This window comes from Salvelinus sp. IW2-2015, linkage group LG36 (assembly GCF_002910315.2).
Source record: "Salvelinus sp. IW2-2015 linkage group LG36, ASM291031v2, whole genome shotgun sequence".
NCBI lineage: Eukaryota > Metazoa > Chordata > Actinopteri > Salmoniformes > Salmonidae > Salvelinus > Salvelinus sp. IW2-2015.
In genome coordinates, this window is record NC_036875.1 from 29,678,928 (window position 1) to 29,701,611 (window position 22,684).

Consider the following 22,684-nt stretch of genomic DNA (forward strand, 5'->3'; position numbering starts at 1 on the left):
CATATTGCCAACTGTAAAGTTTGGTGGAGGAGGAATAATGGTCTGGGGCTGTTTGTCATGGGCTAGGCCCCTTAGTTTCAGTGAAGGGAAATCTTCACGGGGGCATTGTCATGCTGAAACAGAAGAGGGCCTTCCCCAAACTGTTGCCACAAAGTTGGAAGCACAGAATAGTCTAGAATGCCATTATATGCTGTAGCGTTAAGTCCCTTCACTGGAACTAAGGGGCCTAGCCCGACCATGAAAACCAGCCCCAGTATCACATTTTAAGGTAAGACCCAGATGCAAACAGTGTCGAAGAAACAACGTTTAATTCCAAAACAGGGGAAGGCAAACAACAGGTCAAGGCAGGTAAGGGTCAATAATCCAGAGAGGGTGTAACGGGTCCAGAATGGCAGGCAGTCTCAGGGTCAGGGAAGGCAGGGTTCAATAATGGGGTAAAGTGGGGTAAAGTACAAAACGGTGGAGTAAAGTACAAAATGGCAGGCAGTCTCAGGGCAGGCAGAATGGTCAAAACTGGGAAGGACTAGAAAACAGGAGCAAGAAACAGGCAGGAGCAGGGAAACAAACGCTGGTAGGTTTTATGAACAAAATGAACTGGCAACAGACAAACAGAGAACACAGGTATAAATACACGGGGGATAATGGGGAAGATGGGCAACACCTGGAGGGAGGTGGAGACAAGCACAAAGACAGGTGAAACAGATAAGGGTGTGACACCTATACCATTATTCCTCCTCCACCAAGCTTTACAGTTGGCACTCTCCATTGGGGCAGGTTGTGTTCTCCTGGCACCTGCCAAACCCAGATTCGTCCATCGGACTGCCAGATGGTGAAGCGGGATTCATCACTCTGGAGAACGCATTTCCACTGCTCCAGAGTCCAATGGCGTGTGTGACTGCTCGGCCATGGAAACCCATTTCATGAAGCTCCCAACGAACAGTTCTTGTGCTGACGTTGCTTCCAGAGGCAGTTTGGAAGTCGGTAATGAGTGTTGCAACCAAGGACAGATGATTTTTACGTGCTACACGCTTCAGCACTCGGCGGTCCCGTTCTTTGAGCTTGTGTGGCCTACCACTTTGCGGATGAGCCAGTGTTGCTGCTAAACGTTAACACTTCACAATAACAGCACTTACAGTTGACCAGGCAGCTCTAGCAGGGCAGACATTTTACAAACTAAATTGTTGGAAAGGTGGCATCCTGTGATGGTGCCACATTGAAAGTCACTGAGCTCTTCAGTAAGGCCATTCTACTGCCAATGTTTGTCTACGGAGATTGCATGGCTGTTTGCTCGATTTTATACACAGGTGTGGCTGAAATAGCCAAATCCACTTATTTGAATGGGTCTCCACATACTTTTGTATATATAGTGTATTTGACCTCAGGTATGGAGTAATACAGGGATAGAATTGACAACAAAAACAACAAATAAAATAAAATAAAATTGTATATGTCACATGCGCCTAATACAACCTTACATTGAAATGCTTACTTACAAGCCCTTAACCAACAATGCTTTAAGAAGTTAAGAAAAAAAAAGTGTTAAGTATAAAATATATAAATAAAAAATAAAAGTAACAAATAACTAACAGCAACAGTAAAATAACAAGCGAGGCTATATACAGGGGGTACCATACAGAGTCAATGTGCAGGGGCACCGGTTAGTTGAGGTAATTGAGGTTATATGTACATGTAGGTAGAGTTAAAGTGACTATGCATAGATTATAAACAGAGAGTATCAGCAGCGTAAAAGGGTAGCTCTTTGATTAGCTGTTCAGGGGTCTTATGGCTTGGGGGTCGAAGCTGTTAAGAAGCCTTTTGGACCTCGACTTGGCGCTCCGGTACCGCTTGCCGTGCGGTAGCAGAGAGAACAGTCTATGACTAGGGTGGCTGGAGTCTTAGCCAATTTGTAGGGCCTTCCTCTGACACCGCCTGATACTGTAGAAACAGAAAGGCATCTACAATATTACTGTATGTAATAATACTTTTTCTAGTGTGTCCCCACTTCTGCTACTCTAATCATCAGGAATTAATTCATTGACAACTACACCTACTGTAAGTAACATAAAGGTTTACTTGTTCACTGCATCTGCAGAATATTGGCCTTTTTCTTCAGTGTTCTCTCTTCTATCAGGAAAGCAAATCTCTAGGCAATTTAAGATCTTAATTATCTTTAGACACCTTTTCCATTCGAACAGTGTGTACACACAGTGGGTGTTTCTCAAAATGTGTACTACCGTGCTCTGAGCATGCAAATTGGAGCACACGAGAGTCAGAGTATGATGCCTCATGTCCAGCAGATGCATCAAACTCTTTGCATTCCAGCGGAAGTCAGGCTGTGGTGCGTTTTGTGTACCGCATGCATTCAATATTGGGGCTCCCGAGGGGCGCAGCAGTCTAAAGCACTGCATCCCGTCATTGAAAATAAGAATTTGTTCTTAACTGACTTGCCTAGTTAAATAAATGTAAAATAAAAATATTTTCAACTTGTGTGTTGCTTTACCATGCGGTAGTACAAACGGAAGTACACACAGACTCCAACTAGCTTTTAGCGAGTTGAAAAGCGAAGCACATGTGCGTCAAGTACAGAAAATGCTTGATATACATCCATCAAAACAAAACGCATATGCATCTGGTGGACATTGGGCTTGAGTCCAAATCAAAGCATGCAAAACGGCGCACGGAGGGCACTTGTCGAATGCGTACTCCGTTTGTACATATTTTGAAGCATGCATCGATGCAACCTTCAACGGAAAGTATGCACATAAATATGACGCAACCCCGTTAAAATGTCATTTTTAAAATTGAAATCAATGATGGCCATTATTTGAGCTGAAGCGAGACTAAATAAACTCAGACTTCGGAATGAAATGTTTCCCATTCATATCTGATATGTTGCCTGACTACAATATTTTATCTTGATACGTTAATAAATACATGCTGTGTTAATTTTGGCATATTTCCCTGCCCACAATACCCACTGTAGTGTGCGTAGATTGCAAGCCCATAGTATGTCAATATGGCTAACTGGCTACCTACTACTGTTAGCTTGTCAGATAGCCATGAAGAATTGTTAGCTAGCTAGCTACCAGTGAAGAATTGACATCTACCTTGCATAACATTCGTTTTTGGTCATTTTTGTCTGTTAAACTAGATGGCTAGGTAGATTATTACGATTCACACATACAGTTGAAGTCGGAAGTTTACATACACCTTAGCCAAATACATTTAAACTCAGTTTTTCACAATTCCTGACATTTAATCCAAGTAAAAATTCCCTGTCTTAGGTCAATTAGGATCACCACTTTATTTTAAGAATGTGAAATGTCAGAATAACAGTAGAGATAATTATTTATTTCAGCTTTTATTTCTTTCATCGCATTCCCAGTGGGTCAGAAGTTTACATACACTCAATTAGTATTTGGTAGCATTGCCTTTAAATTGTTTAACTTGAGTCAAACGTTTCAGGTAGCCTTCCACAAGCTTCCCACAATAAGTTGGGTGAATATTGGCCCATTCCTCCTGACAGAGCTGGTGTAACTGAGTCAGGTTTGTAGGCCTCCTTGCTCGCACACACTTTTTCAGTTCTGCCCACAAATTTTCTATGGGATTGAGGTCAGGGCTTTGTGATGGCCACTCCTATACCTTGACTTTGTTGTCCTTAAGCCATTTTGCCACAACTTTGGAAGTATGCTTAGGGTCATTGTCCATTTGGAAGACCCATTTGCGACCAAGCTTTAACTTCCTGACTGATGTCGAGATGTTGCTTCAATATATCCACAACATTTTCCGTCCTCATGATGCCATCTATTTTGTGAAGTGCACCAGTCCCTCCTGCAGCAAAGCACCCCCACAACATGATGCTGCCACCCCGTGCTTCACGGTTTCTTTGTGTATATCTTGTTTTGTTTCTATTGCCATTGTCTTGGCAGGAAGAAGGTTCAGTGAATGGGGAGGTGCAGCGTGAGGTTATACCGTAGGGAAAGTGCGAGTACTTCTCAATTGTAATGTTTTATCCGTTCTCCACACTCTCGTCCTCACAAGACCGTACTCTAGAGAACATCCTCAGAGAATGCACACGGAGCATGAGTGTGGAGCACAGTAGTATGCGTATTGAGAAAAACAGTGTCTCATTTAATCTATGACAGAGAAAACATTCTTGATTTTCCATTTCCTCTGGTGTTTCATCTGACTGGTTGTCTCATGGCAATATGGGTGAGTCATCTTGTCTGTATTCCAAATGGCATCATATTTCCTATTAAGGGCACAATTTTTTAACTAGGGCACATAGTGCTCTAGTCAAAAGTAATGCACTATATTAGGAATAGGGTGGCAATTGGGATGCAACCCTTGAGTCACAGATATAATCTCATGTCACTAGTGACTCATGTGTCCTCAGATCAGTGACTTTTCTAAAGATTTCTCACTCCAGGGTTGGAGGTTCTGAGTTTCCATGGATACCTAGGTGTTTTCTGTAAACGTTATAGCCACAGGGATATCTTCACTTCAGTTTGCTCCTCAATTAATGCACCTTTCCATAGCAGCATGGTGTTGAAAGATATGTGTGTGATGAAGAGGACCACAAACCTTTAAAAGGAAAAGAGACAGGAATGTTCCACCTCAGAGAAGTGGACCATGGTTCAATTTGAATTACTTCTAATGATTGTATGTGCAAGGACAGGATGTGAGAAACAAGATTGGTAAAATATAGCTATTAACCTATAGCGACTCAATGCACCAGACCACATTGAGGTGAGGTGATATCCCATTCCACTCCACTCCTAAATCTAAATCAACATAAAGATTCGCTGAGTGTGTTGTAGTCATTTTCCCCATATATCCAGGATATAGAGTGTACAATCAAACCAATTTAAAACTCTCAGTCTCCAAAATGCTCTTTGCTCACTCACTAGAATCCATTTCTTGTTCATTTTTCTTATCATGAATTATTTTGTCTAAAGCTCTCTCTCGCTCTCTCTCTCTTTTTTTTCTCTCTCTTTTTTTCTCTCTCACGCACACACACACACACACACACACACACACACACACACACACACACACACACACACCACAACACACACACACACACAACACACACACACACACACACACACACACACACACACACACACACACACACACACACACACACACACACACACACACACACACACACCCTACTTCTTCCCTTTGGCCATATGAAAATCCTAACACCCTGATCCACCCTACCATCCTGATCCAATCAAACATCTCTCTAATTTTCCCTCTGATTGGGCCTATCTATGAAAGCTGTGATTGAAGTGTGTGTTGTGTGTGTGTGTGTGTGTGTGTGTGTGTGTGTGTGTGTGTGTGTGTGTGTGTGTGTGTTGTGTGTGTGTGTGTGTGTGTGGTGTGTGTGTGTTGTGTGTGTTGTCTGTGTGTGTGTGTGTGTGTGTGTGTGTGTGTGTGTGTGTGTGTGTTGTGTGTGTGTGTGTGTGTGTGTGGTATTTTTGTCCTATGTGATGCGATGTGATTGCAGTCCATGACTGAGACCTGTTGTGTGAGAAACGAGCCTGATTGCATGGTTCATTTGTTCTCCCTCTGCAGAGCCAAGCCGAGGCGCACTACAAAGGCAGTAAACATGCCAAGAAGCTCAAAGCACAGGAGAACACCAAGAATAAGCCGCCTAAGAGTTCCCTTCCTCCTCCTCCACTTCCTCCTCCCCTGGACAGTGCAAAGACAATCACCACCACAACCTCCACCACCTTGACCAGCACTGTCAGGGGCAGCAACTCTGACCAACCAGGTATGTGGAAACTTTAGCTCTTGTGTGTCATCCATTTCTCTCCATGCTCTAGCCTTGAGTGTTATCTTGTGTCATTGCATTGCTTTGTGCGGTGTGTGTGTGTGTGTGTGTGTGTGTGTGTGTGTGTGTGTGTGTGTGTGTGTGTGTGTGTGTGTGTGTGTGTGTGTGTGGGTGTGTGTGTTGTGTGTGTGTGGATGTGCATGCACGCTTGTGCATGCGTGTACTGTATGTGTCTTTGGAATAAGTGTTTTTCTCATTAAATTAAGTCTGACAAATGCCTTAACCAATTGAATGACTCATTAACAGGCATTAGTGTGACAAGTGCCATGCTCATTGCCATGCATTTCAACCAGTTTTGCTCACTGGGATAAAGTAGTTAAACCACATCCATTTATTTTTTTTAAATGTCATTGAATAATTCTAAGTTTCTTTGTGGGAGTAGCGTATAGGGGACAGACGATAATATCTAATGACTCATGTATAGATGAATACAGTCGGAATAGACCACATGCATGTGTTACCAACCAAGGCAGAAAAGAAAGCTTCAAATCTAAACCAATGTGTTGTAAAATGTACATTTGCACTAATTTCTGTTGGATCTTGATATTTTTTTAAGTCACATTGTCTGGCCTCACATCAGGGGAGAGCCCATTAGGAGCTATTTAGTATTTGATTAGGATCCCCATTAGCTGTTGCCAAGGCAGCATCTACTCTTCCTGGGGTCCAAACTGCAGGTAAGAGGGTTTCAGAAACTGCATCCCAAATGAAACCTATTCCCTATATAGTGCACTACTAATGAGCAGGGCCCATATGACCATGTTCAAAAGTAGTGGGATAGGGTACCATTTGGACCACAGATAGAAAGTCACTGCTCAGCCCTCTTCAGAGATTAGGTTCAAGTTCTGTAATGATCCAGAGCCAGCGATACTACTCCTTAGTATTCTGTGTCTGTGTCCAAATGGCACCCTATTCCCCGTTTAGTGCACTACTTATGACAAGAGCTCTATGTAGTGCACTATTTAGGGAATAGGGTGCCATGTGCGTGCCACTTTTCACAGAGTCACATCCAATGACTGTTAGTCGGAGTCACAGACTGCCTAGCTGGATTTGTTATTTTTCAGCCATTCCTGAACCTGTGACCAGAAACAAGCTACATACTATAGGCAGGACCAAAACAAGTGATCTAATGATTCTGTCTCTTCCCAGCAAAATCAGCAGAGCTGGGATGGTTGTATCCCCCATATACATAACATTCTATTGATTGCAAGAATGTTGTATAATAATTTAGATAGATTTAAATAGAAGAACAAAGTTTTGAATCAGGTGTTGTTTTGTGTATCAGTTCATTTTTTTTATATATATATTTTTTCACCTTTATTTAACCAGGTAAGCTAGTTGAGAACAAGTTCTCATTTAAAACTGCGACCTGGCCAAGATAAAGCAAAGCAGTGTGACACAGACAACAACACAGAGTTACACATGGAACAACATGGAATAAACAATAAACAAGCCAATGACACAGTAGAAAAAAAGAAAGTATATATACATTGTGTGCAAAAGGCATGAGGAGGTAGGCAATAAATAGGCCATAGTAGCGAATAATTACAATTTAGCAGATTAACACTGGAGTGATAAATGAGCAGATGATGATGTGCAAGTAGAGATACGGGTGTGCAAAAGAGCAGAAAAGTAAATAAAAACAGTATGGGGATGGGGTAGGTAGATTGGGTGGGCTATTTACAGATGGACTATGTACACATTGATACACATTGCCACCCAAATGTATTTAATAACCTTATCTTAGGAAATGTTATGTTAACTTTACAAACTGTCTTCAAAGAGTACATAGAAGAGTTTTAGTGAAAATTAGAGTTAATGAAGCAAGGTTTAATGAAGACTTTCAAATGCTAGTTTAGACCAAATATAGACCAGTGTAGTGGCGTGTAGCTTGTAGATGTCATAGTGCCAGCTGGTGTAGTTGGTGTAAAGAGAGCACTATTCTCTGAAGAGAATACTACACAACTTTCTGAGAGGATCACAAATGCAAAATGACATTCATGGAAAAAGCTACAGTGCGTTCCTAATGCAGGGAGTTGGAGCATGGGTTTGGAGGGTGAGTGTGGTGTGGTGTGGTGTGTGGGTAGGGGTGGAAGGAATGGAGGGGTGGAGGGATGCTGTGGGACTGTGGGTGTGAGCATGAGTTCAGGCACCTTGCCTTGTGGCAATGTCCTCCATGGTGTTCTGGTACAGTACATGGTTCTGAGTGGGTGGAGGGACAGGGCCTCTCAGTGTCACAATAGAGGGGACAAGAGTTTGACAACTAGGCTCTGTAACATTGACAGAGGGCCACATTGAAGCACACACATATGCACACACACACACACACACACACACACACACACACACACACACACACACACACACACACACACACACACACACACACACACACACACACACACACACACACAAACACACATACACACACACACACACACACACACACACACACACACACATACACACACAAAGAGAGAGAGATAAAGATACAGAAAACACCACTGGCCAGTGGCTCGGTCCTACTACTGCTACTCAGCTGATCCCCCAAGGATCAAACTCTTACGCAACACACCAAAATAAAAATATAAGGGAATGTGTCACCAAAAGTTGTAATATTGTTAACGCTCCCAGACTAACTGTCAGATGTTGTGTCTCTCTCTCTTTCCTTCTCCCTCCCTCTTTCTTTCTTGATCTCAGAACAAATCGCAGTGCCTCCTAGCACGGCAGATGAAACCTTGGCTTCTCCAAATGCTTTCGTCCCCATCATCTCCACCTCCTCCTCCCTGGCAGCTTTAACAGCCATGGCCGTCCCCAGTCCCTGTAATCCCGTCCTATGTGATCCCACGCCTGCCAGCCCCCCATCAGCTACACAAGTACAACTACAGGCGCCTGTTATGAAGAGCAGTGGCAGCATCAGCACCAAGCCTGGGCTCACGACCCCCACCACTGCCGCTGCTACAGCAACTCAGCCCACGCCAGAGTCGGAGGAGGAAAAAGCCAAAAAGCTCCTGTACTGTTCGCTTTGCAAAGTGGCCGTCAACTCTCTGTCGCAGCTGGAGGCCCACAACACAGGTGTGTTCCAGCATCTGTTTCTGTTTATTCGACCGCCGTGTTAACATTGGTGTTACTCCTCCCGAGGAGTGCGTGTGTGTGTGTGTTGGGTGGGGGGAGGGGGGCTTGCACACGGGCTCAATATGTCAGATGTTTGTTAGCTAACATTGACACATATGGCTGTTATGTAGTTATAGTGAGGTCAGACGTAATACCCAGGTCAGAGAAACACTGTTGGATCTCAAGCTGACCAATGAACATTTTGGATGGGAAAACAAAATCTGTTCTACTTTTAAACCAAACAAATTAAATAGTGTTCTTTTTATGTTTTATTTATGGTATTTTCCATGTGCAATATATTTATTTATGTTTTTGCACTTTCTTCTGTCCCCTGAAGGTTCGAAACACAAAACTATGCTTGAGGCGAGGAACGGCGCAGGCCCAATTAAGGCCTATCCCAGACCGGGCTCAAAGCTCAAAGTCCAGGCCACCACCGTGCTGAAAGGCTCCGGACTGCAGAACAAGACGTTCTATTGTGAGATCTGTGACGTCCACGTCAACTCAGAAATCCAGCTCAAACAGGTACACCATAGTGTCTCGTGACAGGCCTTTCAAGACCCTTGGGTTTTTACCTCTCTTTAATTTTCTTGTGCACAAATGAAGAAATAAATCTTAGCCTATCAGCAGCCAGCGCGCATGCAAGATTTGTGAGATTTCTTTATGCCGATATTAGGTCAATCACAATACAGTATGGTCAGAGGGGGGACTGGGGAAACACATTCTGGGAAATGACTTATTTAAAATCCTAGAATTCACCTCTAAATATGTTTTTTTACATGTCAAATTGATTTCACTTTGGGAACTCAAGTTTGCTGTGCTTGTTGTCTTGTTACAGCTTGAAGGGACCTTACAGGCTTTTTATAATTGGCTCACCAAAATGTGTGTCCCGAATGGCACCCTATACCCTTTATAGTGCACTACCTTTGACCAGGGCCCATAAGGATTCACACAGTAACTTCACTCACCTTTTTTGTTGTATTTTGTCAGCACATCTCCAGCAGAAGGCACAAGGACAGAGTGGCTGGGAAACCGATGAAGCCCAAATACAGCCCTTACAACAAACAACAACGCAGCTCCACAGTCCTGGCCGTATGTATCATATATGTTCCTAATCAAAGCCCCTCAAGAAAAGTTGATTCGACTTCAGGGATTAATTGTTAATACATTTATTGGCAGTTTCTTAAAAAAACATTTAGGAATATTGATGCATCAGTGGGCTTAAAGACGGGCCTTTATGCTCATTGAAAATAATGGCTTGTTGTTTTTGTACTAATTGCTTTCTCATTTAACTCCTCTCCTCTCCTATCCTATCCTATCCCATCCTATCCTCTTCTCTCCTTCAGGCAAAGCTGGCTCTTCAGAAGGACCTGGTGAAGCCTATCTCCCCTGCTGCTTTCCTCTCCAACCCCTTCTGCCCCACCACTGTCCCCTCCATCGCCCTGCACCCGCGGCCCAACTCCTCTATCTTTCAGACTGCTGGCCTCCCAGGCTCTATGGGCTCCTTCCTCCGGGCTGCTCCAGGGCCCATCCGGCCCACCACCGGCTCTATACTCTTCGCCCCATACTGATTCCTGGATCGTGACACCAGGGTCGTGTTCAGTAGGCAGAGAATGAAAGAAAATGGCAGAAACTGAGTGAATCAGGGTGGTACTATCTGAGCTCGTCCACTAATTAATGCTTGTTTTTGTCTCCCGTTTTCCCTACGGTGTGCCCTAATGGACACAACCCTGTGTATCGGTATGAGCCAGGGAGCCAGAGGTACAGTAACACAAAGGGGGAAATTACATGAGTAGACAAACAGGTCTCCTCTGACCACGTGGAACAGTGAGTGGATGACGTCCTACTACAGACAGTACCTCCCTGGTGTACTGAACTGAGAGGACTACTGCACTGCGAAGCTTGAACGAACAACAGTGTATTTATTTGACTGAACTTGCCTGTCTGCTTGCGTTGCCCTGAAGCATGAAGTACAGAGGTATAGTGGGCTCGCTAAGACCACTGAGGGCCTAAGTATTGGGTTCTTGTGGAATAATAAAGAGCATCAAACAGCTTCCTGAATGACTTGAATTACCATAGTCTTCCTATTTGATGAAATGAATGGACAGCTCTAGCTACATGCGTATGACAGTGTTCATCATAACAGCCCCCAGACAGAAGCACAGTCATACCTGATTCACACTATAGGGCCAACCTGAACCGCACTGGGCTGGCTTGGATATTTTCTTTTCACATTGTCCTTTCCAGTACGGTTTAAGCAACTACGGTGGATGTGCAACCAGGTCAGAGCAGTTCAGCATGGCTCTGCTTGGTCTAGACCAGTAGTGTGAAAAACGGTATCATTGCACTTTTACAGTTGTTGCTTGATATCATGAGTCATGGACTGTACGTTAATACAGTAATGCAGTTTTGGCATCTGTTCTGTCCTGGATTGTGTAAGGCAAAAAGCTGAATCTCTAATTATGATCGTCAAATAGTATGGCTTCAACTTACAGTAGATATTCATAGTAATTGTTTAGTAACAGTGTTCTCAGTTCCTCCACTTTAGAGAGAGAAACCATTCTCTTGGTTTTTCAGTAAGAGCCAAATGTTAACTTGAGATGGATTCATGTCAATGGGAGACTTCAAGTCTGTTCAAGAAAATGTTAGTTAAAACTCAGACACACCGGTACGATTGTCAAACGTTTGCCTGCCGACAGTACTTAGCACCTCTGAACAGAGTGTTGGCAGTCAATTTCTTTAGTGTTCACACAGCAAAGACCTTGAAGTCGTCAGCCACTCAGCCTTGTTAAAATACTCCAAACCAGAAGGTGGCAGTAGCATTGTTTGGCAATGCATGTCCGTGTGCGTTGCTTATGGTCTAGATTCCAATGTTAGCTGCAGTGCTAATGTTGCTATTTTGTAGAAAGCCCTTGTTGATACTAGCCAGATGGCCACAGCTAGATAACTACCTAGCAAGATGACGAAGAAACCATTTCATTTACTCACCATAATCACATACTGTAGGGTGTCCAATCCAATCAAATCTTTTGACCAATAGGTAAAATAATATGTTAATTATTTATACAATCCTCAACAACAACAAAAATGGTCTAAACCTCATGTCTCTATCATAATCTGTTCAAAACTTATTGGAGATTTTATCCTTGTAGGATGGTTAAAATTAGGCTGACTAAATCAATGGAGGCCAGAGAAAAAAATTGTTAAAAAATCGGGAAAATAGCATTGCATCATCAAGGCTGTGTCAGAGTTTACTAGGAGTGGTGTGTTAGAGTCAGGCGCAGAGAGCAGAGGGTTCGGGAAATCGTAATTTATTCTCTGGCACAAAACGGTCAAGCCAAAATACAGGGCGCATAAAACAGACCAGCCCAAACACAGGACCAAACAGTCCGGAGAAAACAAACACGAAAACACATCCACAACCAACAGAGTAACAATCCCGAATAAACCTAGGCGGACCTAACAGGCTTAAATAGACATAAATGAAGAAACGAAACAGGGAACAGGTGCAACCAATAAGACAAAACGAAACGAAAAAGGGATCGGTGGCGGCTAGTAGACCGGCGACGACGACCGCCGAGCGCCGCCCGAACAGGCAGGGGAGCCACCTTCGTTGGGAGTCGTGACAGGCTGGATGCTGTGCGAGAATTAAGGCTACCTGACAGGCTTACCATTAAACTCGTCATCTTTCTTTTAAAATCCAGAGGACATAATACAATATAGAGGTAAGATAGATATACATTTTGAAACATGACAAGTAGTATTCTCATATTTTAGTATACACTGCTCATATAAATGCAAAGTTCCTATTCTTTTTCAAAGACTTCTCACATCAACAAGCGTATCTCTGTGACATGTCAACAGAGCACTGAGAGTACTGCAAGTTCTTTATTTTCAAAACCTTTTACATTTAATTCAGCACTTGGAAGACGACCACAAATACACTTTAAAACTCTCAAAAGTTTCGGCAGAGCTCAGTGCTTATTAACAGATGTATTAGGTTAAGAAATCGGACTTTTTGGATACAATGTTAATGATACAGTATGTTTGAAAAAGACCCCACTGAATGATTCAGAACATGAAGAATCATATTTGTCTTGATAAAATGCATTTTATAACATAATAAGTGAAACGTCATTACCAAAGTGCAATTTGCCCAAAGTGGGTGGACACCCTACATACCACCTGTGCCAGCCCATAGCCAAAAGTTTAGCTAGCTAGCTAACGTTAGCATAGCTAGCACACTAGCTAAGGACACTGCACTAACTCCGCAGCTAACACAGGCAGCTGTTTCATGGAAACTAGCTAATTCATTGTGATTTAATTATAATGTTGTAACGATGTACGCTGAGAGTCAGGAAGCAAGTTCAGGCAGTGAATACATTTAATAAATAAACGAACATGAACAAAACAAGAAACACTAACAGTGCACCGACATGAAACAGATACAGAAACAATAATGCCTGGGGAAGGAACCAAAGGGAGTGACATAAATAGGGCAGGTATTCAAGGAGGGGATGGATTACAGGTGAGTGTCAATAAGCGCTGGTGCGCGTGACTATGGTTACAGGTGTGCGTAATACTCAGCAGTCTGGTGACCTAGAGGCCAGAGAGGGAGTATACGTGACAAAAGTCAATAGTGGTTAGCTAGCTTGGAGGATTTTTTTTGTGTTGTATGCATTGTGTCTGTACACTTAGCTAACGTTAGCTACCATTCCATAGCCTACATTGTACATGAAGTGTGACTGGCTCATCTGTGGATATACGGAGAAACTTGTTGTCACTCCTGTTGATTTTCCCACATGGGGGTTCGTGCTCTCTGATTGGCTCAAAGTAAATTTGTTGGCACTGATGAGCATCGCGATTCTACATGTAGAAATGGTAAGTTCGTCACTACTGGATCGGCACGCAGCAGGTACCTCTTTTGTTCTAGCAAGACAAGGAACGGCCTCCCTCTGTCATAAGTACCTATTGGCAGTCTATCGGTAGTGAGATTCTCAGTGTTTTTTAAGTGTGCAGATCTTAAGTCAGGACTTCACCCTTAAAGTAAATTGTTCCTGTTGTAAATTATGTAATCAGTCATTCATTTCTTAGAGAAATAGTAGAATCTATTAGTTTTCATCACTTGTAATGAGTGAATTCAGGAAGTACAGATGTTAGACCAGTTTCTCAAAACAGGAAAATCCGGCAGCAACCGGACATGTAATTTATTGTGTGGATTATAATTAATGGACATTTTAGCAGGAATTGATAAAAAATGTGTTAGGGCAAATAAAGTCTGACATTTTTTAAGTGGAAATAACTTACCATTGAAGGCTTTAGTTTAAAATATTTCCTGCAACAACAGGGTGATCAAATTAAGATCCTACATCTGTAAACTTCAGTTTATTTCAGTTTTCATGAATTGACTGAATTGAAATGGAATTGACCCGAACCCTGTTTGTATTACCCTTTCCAAGTTGCAATACTAGTTGTACAGTATGTTACGGAGGGGGACAGACAAACGAGGTATTTGTATTTTTTAACATGACAGAATATACAAGATACATTGAAATTGAAATGTACCTCTTCAAATAAATGTATATATTTGGATGATTTGCTCCCATATTACAATTGTATTTTCCATAACTGAAAAAGAATTGTAATTATTGAATTAATTAATTGAATATAGTTTATAAAGGAGACCTGATGTAGAGATTTTCAATAAAAGGGATGTTCATTGAAAGAGATATAAGATCATCATATCATCATATATTCTGTGACATGTACAGTATTTATTTTCACATTATGTTGATTGATGCAATTGATGCATACATTCAGTTGTATTTGAGATATGGCATTGTTTTATTATTTGTTTGTTTGTTAAACATTTTATTTGTTTTTATTAAATACCTAAACGTATCACTCGTATTTGTAAGGACCGACGCTGGAGTAGAGAAGCAGGTACGGGGAGTTAAACATTTAATCGAAACAGACATGGAACAAGACAGGAACAGCGTCAGCACGCGGGTATACATACAGTGGGGCAAAAAAGTATTTAGTCAGCCACCAATTGTGCAAGTTCTCCCACTTAAAAAGATGAGAGAGGCCTGTAATTTTCATCATAGGTACACTTCAACTATGACAGACAAAATGAGTATTTTTTTTACCAGCAACAGTGTGTGAAAACCTTGTGAAGACTTCCAGAAAACGTTTGACCTCTGTCATTGCCAACAAAGGGTATATAACAAAGTATTGAGATAAACTTTTGTTATTGACCAAATACTTATTTTCCACCATAATTGTCAGGATTTGGCCAGGATTGTTCAAGTTTTGGTCACTAGATGCCCCCATTGTGCTTTTTTGACCCTTTTGTTTTTTCCCTTGTTCCAGTTATTAGTTGCACCTGTGTCTCATTTCCCTTGAAAGTATTTAAACCCTTAGTGTTCCTRAGTTCTTTGCTCTGTGTTTGTATGTTAGCACCCAGCCCCAGCCATGCTGTGAACATMTGTTTCTCTAGTTGGATATTCTTGAGGTACTCTGGTTTTGTTCTTGTTTATTTTTTATTATTCTTTTGAGGTTTGTTTTTTCCCTGCTGTTCTTACCACTTTGTGGATTTTTCCTTGTGTCTTGGAGGATATACATGTTTTCTCTTGGAATTACATTTGACGTTGTGGATTTATATTTTTTGCCTGAAGATCTTTTCCTTTTTACTTTATTAAACCACCGTCTCTAGTACTGCTGTGTCTGCCTCATCTTCTGGGTTCTGCCGACTATTAGTGGCTCAGTTTACTAAGTGACTGTTTCTCACACCGGAGACCCGAGTTCGTTACCGGGTCCTGACAATAATTTGCAAATAAATTCATAAAAAATCCTACAATGTGATTTTCTGGTTTTTTTTTTCTCATTTTGTCTGTCATAGTTGAAGTGTACCTATGATGAAAATTACAGGCCTCTCTCATCTTAAGTGGGAGAACTTGCACAATTGGTGGCTGACTAAATACTTTTTTGCCCCACTGTATGGACATATGACTATCAATGCTGAAGCAGGGAACAAAGCGGGGGAACAGACAGATATAGGGGAGGTGATTGAGTCCAGGTGAGTCCAATAGTCACTGATGCGCGTGACAAGGGAAAACAGGTGTGCGTAATGCTGGGGAGCCTGGCGCCTGGGAAGAGCGGAAGCAGGCGTGACAGTATTGAGTTATTCCTTGATATTATAAGAAGACTGATTACTTAATTTGTCAACGTTTAAAGTATTACGAATATTATAAAGAACATTTCTTAATTAGTACATTTTAGGTTCTAATATCTCCTGCTAAATTAATATGTTAAGATAGAGGAAGATATCATATGCTGATTATACATATTTTAAACGATTTCATATGCAACTGAAGATATTGCTCTTAATTTACATTACCAACTTTTTAGGTTCTTCTACAAAATTCAGTCATTAAGATTTGTGCAGCGTAATCCATCATGTGCTTTTGATTAAAAAAAATATATGATTAAATTATATACATATTCAAATTAATATTCAGCATATAAATATGATCTAATATGAGGTTATCTAATCTGAAACATATTGTGTACTATGCCAGCAGCAGCATATGTCCAGCTACAGTACATTTGCCTAGTTTAGAAGTTGCTTGACTCTGGCAATAAACAACACTATCTAACATATGTTCATCTGTGTTACGACATCACTCATCAATATATACAGTACCAGTCAAAAGTTTGGACACAACTCATTCAAGTGTTTATCTATATTTTTACTATTTTCTACATTGTAGAATAATAGTGAATACATCAAAACTATGAAATTAACACATATGGGATCATGTAGTAACCAAAAAAGTGTTTAACAAATCAAAATATATTTTATATTTTAGATTCTTCGAAGTAGCCACCCTTGCCTTGATGACAGCTTTGCACACTCTTGGCTTTCTTTCAACCAGCTTCACCTGGGATACTTTTCCAACAGTCTTGAAGGAGTTCCCACATATTCTGAGCACTTGTTGGCTGCTTTTCCTTCACTCTGCAGTCCAGCTCATCCCAAACCATCTCAATTGGGTTGAGGTCGGGTGATTGTGGAGGCCAGGTCATCTGATGCAGGACTCCATCACTCTCCTTCTTGGTCAAATAGCCCTTACACACCCCAGAGTTGTGTTGGGTCATTGTGCTAAAAACAAAAGATAGTCCCACTAAGCGCAAACCAGATGGGATGACGTATCGCTGCAGAATGCTGTGGTAGCCATGCTGGTTAAGTGTGCCTTGAATTCTAAATGAATCACTGACAGTGTCACCAGCAAAGCACCCCCACACCATCACACCTCCTCCTCTATGCTTCACGGTGGGAACCACACATGCGGTGATCATCCCATTCACCTACTCTGCGTCTCACAAAGACACGGTGGTTGGAACCAAAAATCTCACATTTGTACTCATCAGACCAAAGGACAGATTTCCACCAGTCTAATGTCCATTGCTCGTGTTTCTTGGCCCAAGCAAGTCTGTTCTTATTATTGGGGTCCTTTCGTAGGGGTTTCTTTGCAGCAATTCAAACATGAAGGCCTGATTAACACAGTCTCCTCTGAACAGTTGAAGTTGAGATGTGTCTGTTACTTGACCTCTGGGAAGCATTTATTTGGGCTGCAATCTGAGGTGGAGTTAACTCTAATGAATGTTTCCTCTGCAGCAGAGGTAACTCTGGGTCTTCCTTTCCTGTGGCGGTCCTCATGAGAGCCAGTTTCATCATAGCGCTTGATGGTTTCGACGACTGCGCTTGAAGAAATGTTCCGCATTGACAGACCTTCATGTCTTCAAGTAATGATGGACTGTCATTTCTCTTTGCTTATTTGAGCTGTTCTTGCCATAATATGGACTTGGTCTTTTACCAAATAGGGTTATCTTATGTATACCACCCCTACCTTGTCACAACACAACTGAATGGCTGCTTTGCTGGTGACACTGTCTGTGATTTATTTAGTTATACAGTACCAGTCAAAAGTTTGGACATACCTACTCATTCTACGGTTTTTCTTTAATTTGACTATTTTCTACAATATTGAAGACATCAAAACTATAAAATAACACATATGGAATCATGTAGTAACCAAAAAAGTATTAAATAAATCAAAATATATTTTATATTCGAGATTCTTCAAAGTAGCCACCCTTTGCCTTGATGACAGCTTTGCACACTCTTGGCATTCTCTCAACCAGCTTCATGAGGTAGTCACCTGGAATGCATTTCAATTAACAGGTGTGCCTTGTTAAAAGTTCATTTTTTGAATTTATTTCCTTCTCAATGCAATTGAGCCAAACAGTTGTGTTGTGACAAGGTAGGGTGGTATACAGAAGATAGCCCTATTTGGTAAAAGACCATCTCCATATTATGGCAAGAACAGCTAGAATGTCATAATATGTCATAACAACTAACACAACTGTTATAGTTGAGTGATAATGCCCAAGAAGCCAGTGTTTGGAGGATATATTGGCACGGGTGTTGTTAGCAAACCGTGGCAATATATCCTCCAAACACCAGCTTCGCGGGCATTATCACTTTTATACAACGGGTTATCAACATATTCACATTATGATTTACATATTTTAATAAGAAATGTTATTTTTATGAATTTATTCATACTATTTCAATCTTCCACAACATATAGTCCCGACGCAAATCTAGGGTCGTTCGTTCTATCGATTCAGTTGCCAGAGACCCGACCCAGTCGTTAAGTCTTTTTGTTCTGTATCTATGGACGCGACCCAGTCGTTCGATCTAAATGTTCCATGGCCATAATGGCTGGCAACGTTCTTATCCCTTGCTAGCCAACTACGGCTAACTTACAGTCACATCAAACAGTGCAGCCAGGATACCAACAAAGTAGCTGATTTGCATTTGTTTAAGCTGTTTTCTTGTGACATTTATTTGGATACATCCATAACAATAAGCTGATGAGGTGCGACTTCGCCTGGCATAGAAAATGTGTCTCTCTCATCAGGACACTTGTTCAGGGGAGCTAGCCAACAACACCGCTAACACAATCACTTCAAACTGAATCAGGAAAGACTGCAATCTAGCTGCACTTCGTTTTGATGTACCTGTTTACTATTGATACTTATTTGTATATATCCATAACAATTATGCTGATTCATGACTTCGACTGGCTGATAAAAGCTGACTGCCTGTCTGTCTCATCCCCAGTAACGACACATTCATTACTATGCGATAGCTGGAGCGTTTGAATATTGAAACAATGTTACAAATGTCGGAGAGACAGACAGTAAGGTTTATAAAAATCTCCGCTGTTGAAAACGAAATGTTAGTCTAAAAGAAATGTGAGATAATGTCTAAATGTATTTTATGGTGGAGATCAAGTTTATAAATTGCCTGGCTGGGCTGATGAGACAGTGGATTAAATAGGCATTTTAATGTCATAGATTTAGCTGGTGGTAACTCGTGGAATAGACACAGGTTGGAATGCGGTTTTAACCAATAGTCTGGCTTTTTTTATGGCGGTTTTGGAGCAGTGGCTTCTTCCTTGCTGAGCGGCCTTTCAGGTTATGTCGATATTGGACTCGTTTTACTGTGGATATAGATACTTTGTACCTGTTTCCTCCAGCATCTTCACAAGGTCTTTTGCTGTTGTTCTGGGATTGATTTGCACTTTTCGCACAAAAGTACGTTCATCTCTAGGAGACAGAACGCGTCTCCTTCCTGAGCGGTATGACGGCTATGGGGTCCCATGGTGTTTATACTTGCGTACTTGTCACGGCCGTCGTCAGAAGGAGAACAAGGTGCAGCGTGGTGTGCGTACATTTTCCTTTTATTTTCATGTCGCCAACAAAACAAGAAACAAAGACACAACCGTGAAGCTTAACAGGGCTATAGTGCCACTAACAAAGATAACTACCCACAAACACCAAAGGCAAAAAGGCTGCCTAAGTATGATTCCCAATCAGAGACAACGATAGACAGCTGTCCCTGATTGAGAACCATACCCGGCCAAAACATAGAAATACAAACCATAGAAATAAAGAAACTAGAATGCCCACCCTAGTCACACCCTGGCCTAACCAAAATAGAGAATAAAAGCCTCTTTATGGCCAGGGCGTGACAGTACTATTGTTTGTACAGATGGTGGTACCTTCAGGCATTTGAAAATTGCTCCCAAGGTTGAACCGGACTTGTGGAGGTCTACAATTTTCTTTCTGAGGTCTTGGCTGATTTCTTTGGACTTTCCCATGATGTCAAGCAAAGAGGCACTGAGTTTGAAGGTAGGCCTTGAAATACATCCACAGGTTCACCTCCAATTGACTCAAATTATGTCAATTAGCCTATCAGAAGCTTCTAAAGCCATGAAATCCTTTTCTGGAATTTTCCAAGCTGTTTAAAGGCACAGTCAATTTAGTGTATGTAAACGTCTGACCCACTGGAATTGTGATACAGTGAATTAGAAGTGAAATAATCTGTCTGTAAACAATTGTTGGAAAAATTACTTGTGTCATGCACAAAGTATATGTCCTAACCGACTTGCCAAAACTATAGTTTGTTAACAAGAAATTTGTGGAGTGGTTGAAAAACTATTAATGACTCCAACCTAAGTGTATGTAAACTTCCGACTTCAACTGTAGATTGGATAGAGATACCAATATCTGTAATTATGATACATGTATAGGGACTGTACCTACTTTATCAAAAGATGCAAGATGTAATCTCAAATATTTTCTTGACACTGCATATTTAGTCACTTCTCCCTAATCCAGTGATATACTGTATAATCCTGGCTTTCTGTTCAGTGCAGAAATGTTGTATAATGCCTTCTTTTTGCTTGGCAGGTATTACTCATATGTGTTGTGCCTACTGCCTCCTCTGATATAACTAAGTACCTCCAAGTACTTTGCTCTGTCTGATCTCAAAGCCAACACACCTCCACATTTAACACTCTGAGTCGATGTCAGGTTTAAACATACAGCCAACACAATTTTATGTTTAGCACTCTAAGACTCTTTCAGGTTTAGCTAAACGTACAGCCCACACAACTTCATCTTACATTCCATCTGTTTGGGAGATAGGGAGATAGGCAGCAATTACAGTACGAATAGGCCTACAGCCACACAATCATTGCAGACTGCCCAGCATCTCATCATTACCACTGAACGCAATGATACTTTCTACAAAGTCGTTTCTTTACCAAAATCAGCCAGTCATATTTTACACATGGCCTTTTTTATCAATTTGACTTGGAATACTAAGTCATAGTATAGATATGGATGTACAATGAACACAAATATAAACGTTTTTTGTCCTATGTTTCATGAGCTGAAAGAAAATATCCCAGAAATGTTCCATATGCACAAAAACCTTATTTCTCTCAAATGTTGTGAACAAATTTCTTTACATCCCTGTTACTTAGCATTTTTCCTTTGCCAAGATAATCCATCCACCTGACAGGTGGGGCATTTTAAGAAGCTGATTAAACAGCATGGTTATTACACAGGTGCACCTTGTGCCGGGAACACTAAAAAATATGGTTTTGTCACACAACACAAAGCCACAGATGTCTCAAGTTTTGAGGGAGATTACAATTGGCATGCTGACTGCAGGAATGTCCACCAGATCTGTTGCCAGATAATTTAATGTTAATTTCTCTACCATAAGCTACCTCCAACGTCGTTTTAGATAATTTGGCAGTACGTCCTACCGGCCTCACAACGCAGACCACGTGTAACCCCGCCAGCCCAGGATCTACACATCCGGCTTCTTCACCTGCAGGATCGTCTGAGACTAACCACCTGGACAGGTGATGAAACTGTGGGTTTGCACAACCAAAGAATTTCTGAACAAACTGCCAGGGAAGCTCATCTGTGTGCTCGTCGTCCTCTCCAGGGTCTTGACCTGACTGCAGTTCGGCGTCGTAAGCGACTTCAGTGGGCAAATGCTCACCTTCGACGGCCACTGGCAAGCTGGAGAAGTGTGCTCTTCACGGAGGAATCATGTGGACGAGCGGTTTGCTGATGTCAACGTTGTGAACAGAGTGCCCCATGGTGGCGGTGGGGTTATGGTATGGGCAGGCATAAGCTACGGACAACGAATAAAATTGCATTTTATTGGAGGCAATATGAATGCACAGAAATGCCGTGATGAGATCCTTAGGACCATTGTTGTGCCATTCATCCGCCGCCAATACCTCATGTTTGAGCATGATAATGCACGGCCCCTTGTTGCAAGGATCTGTACACAATTCCTGGAAGCTGAAAATGTCCCAGTTCTTCCATGGCTTGCATACTCACCAGACACGTCACCCATTGAGCATGTTTGGGATGCTCTGGATCGACGTGTACAACAGCGTGTTCCAGTTCCCGCCAATATCTAGCAACTTTGCACAGCCATTGAAAATGATTGGGACAACATTCCACATAATCAACAGCCTGATCAACTCTATGCGAAGGAGATGTGTTGCACTGCATGAGGCAAATGGTGGTCAGCTTTTTTTTAAGGTATCTGTGACCAACAGATGCCCATCTGTATTCCAGTCATGTGAAATCCATAGATTAGGGCCTAATTAATTTACTTAAATTGACTGATTTCCTTATATGAACTGTAACTCAGTAAAATCTTTGAAATCGTTGCATGTTGCTTTTATATTTTTGTTCAGTGTAATATTTAAAGCACTAATGCAGCTTTTGTAAATTAGCTACATAGGGTCAGAATGACAGTCAACATGTTGTATGCTGCGTCATATAAAA

At 41.6% G+C, this 22,684-nt stretch overlaps 1 protein-coding gene across 1 annotated transcript in view; it reads left to right on the forward strand.

Moving 5' to 3' along the window:
• Positions 1-15,814, forward strand: part of LOC111959945 (zinc finger protein 385B-like) — a 192,039-nt gene extending 176,225 nt beyond the window's left edge. Inside the window, 5 exon segments of the mRNA XM_070437586.1 lie at positions 5,584-5,782; positions 8,540-8,914; positions 9,291-9,475; positions 9,941-10,042; positions 10,297-15,814. Of these exon segments, the coding sequence (XP_070293687.1) occupies positions 5,584-5,782; positions 8,540-8,914; positions 9,291-9,475; positions 9,941-10,042; positions 10,297-10,521 (1,086 nt within the window). The 3' untranslated portion in view covers positions 10,522-15,814.
• Positions 15,815-22,684: the final 6,870 nt, after the last annotated feature.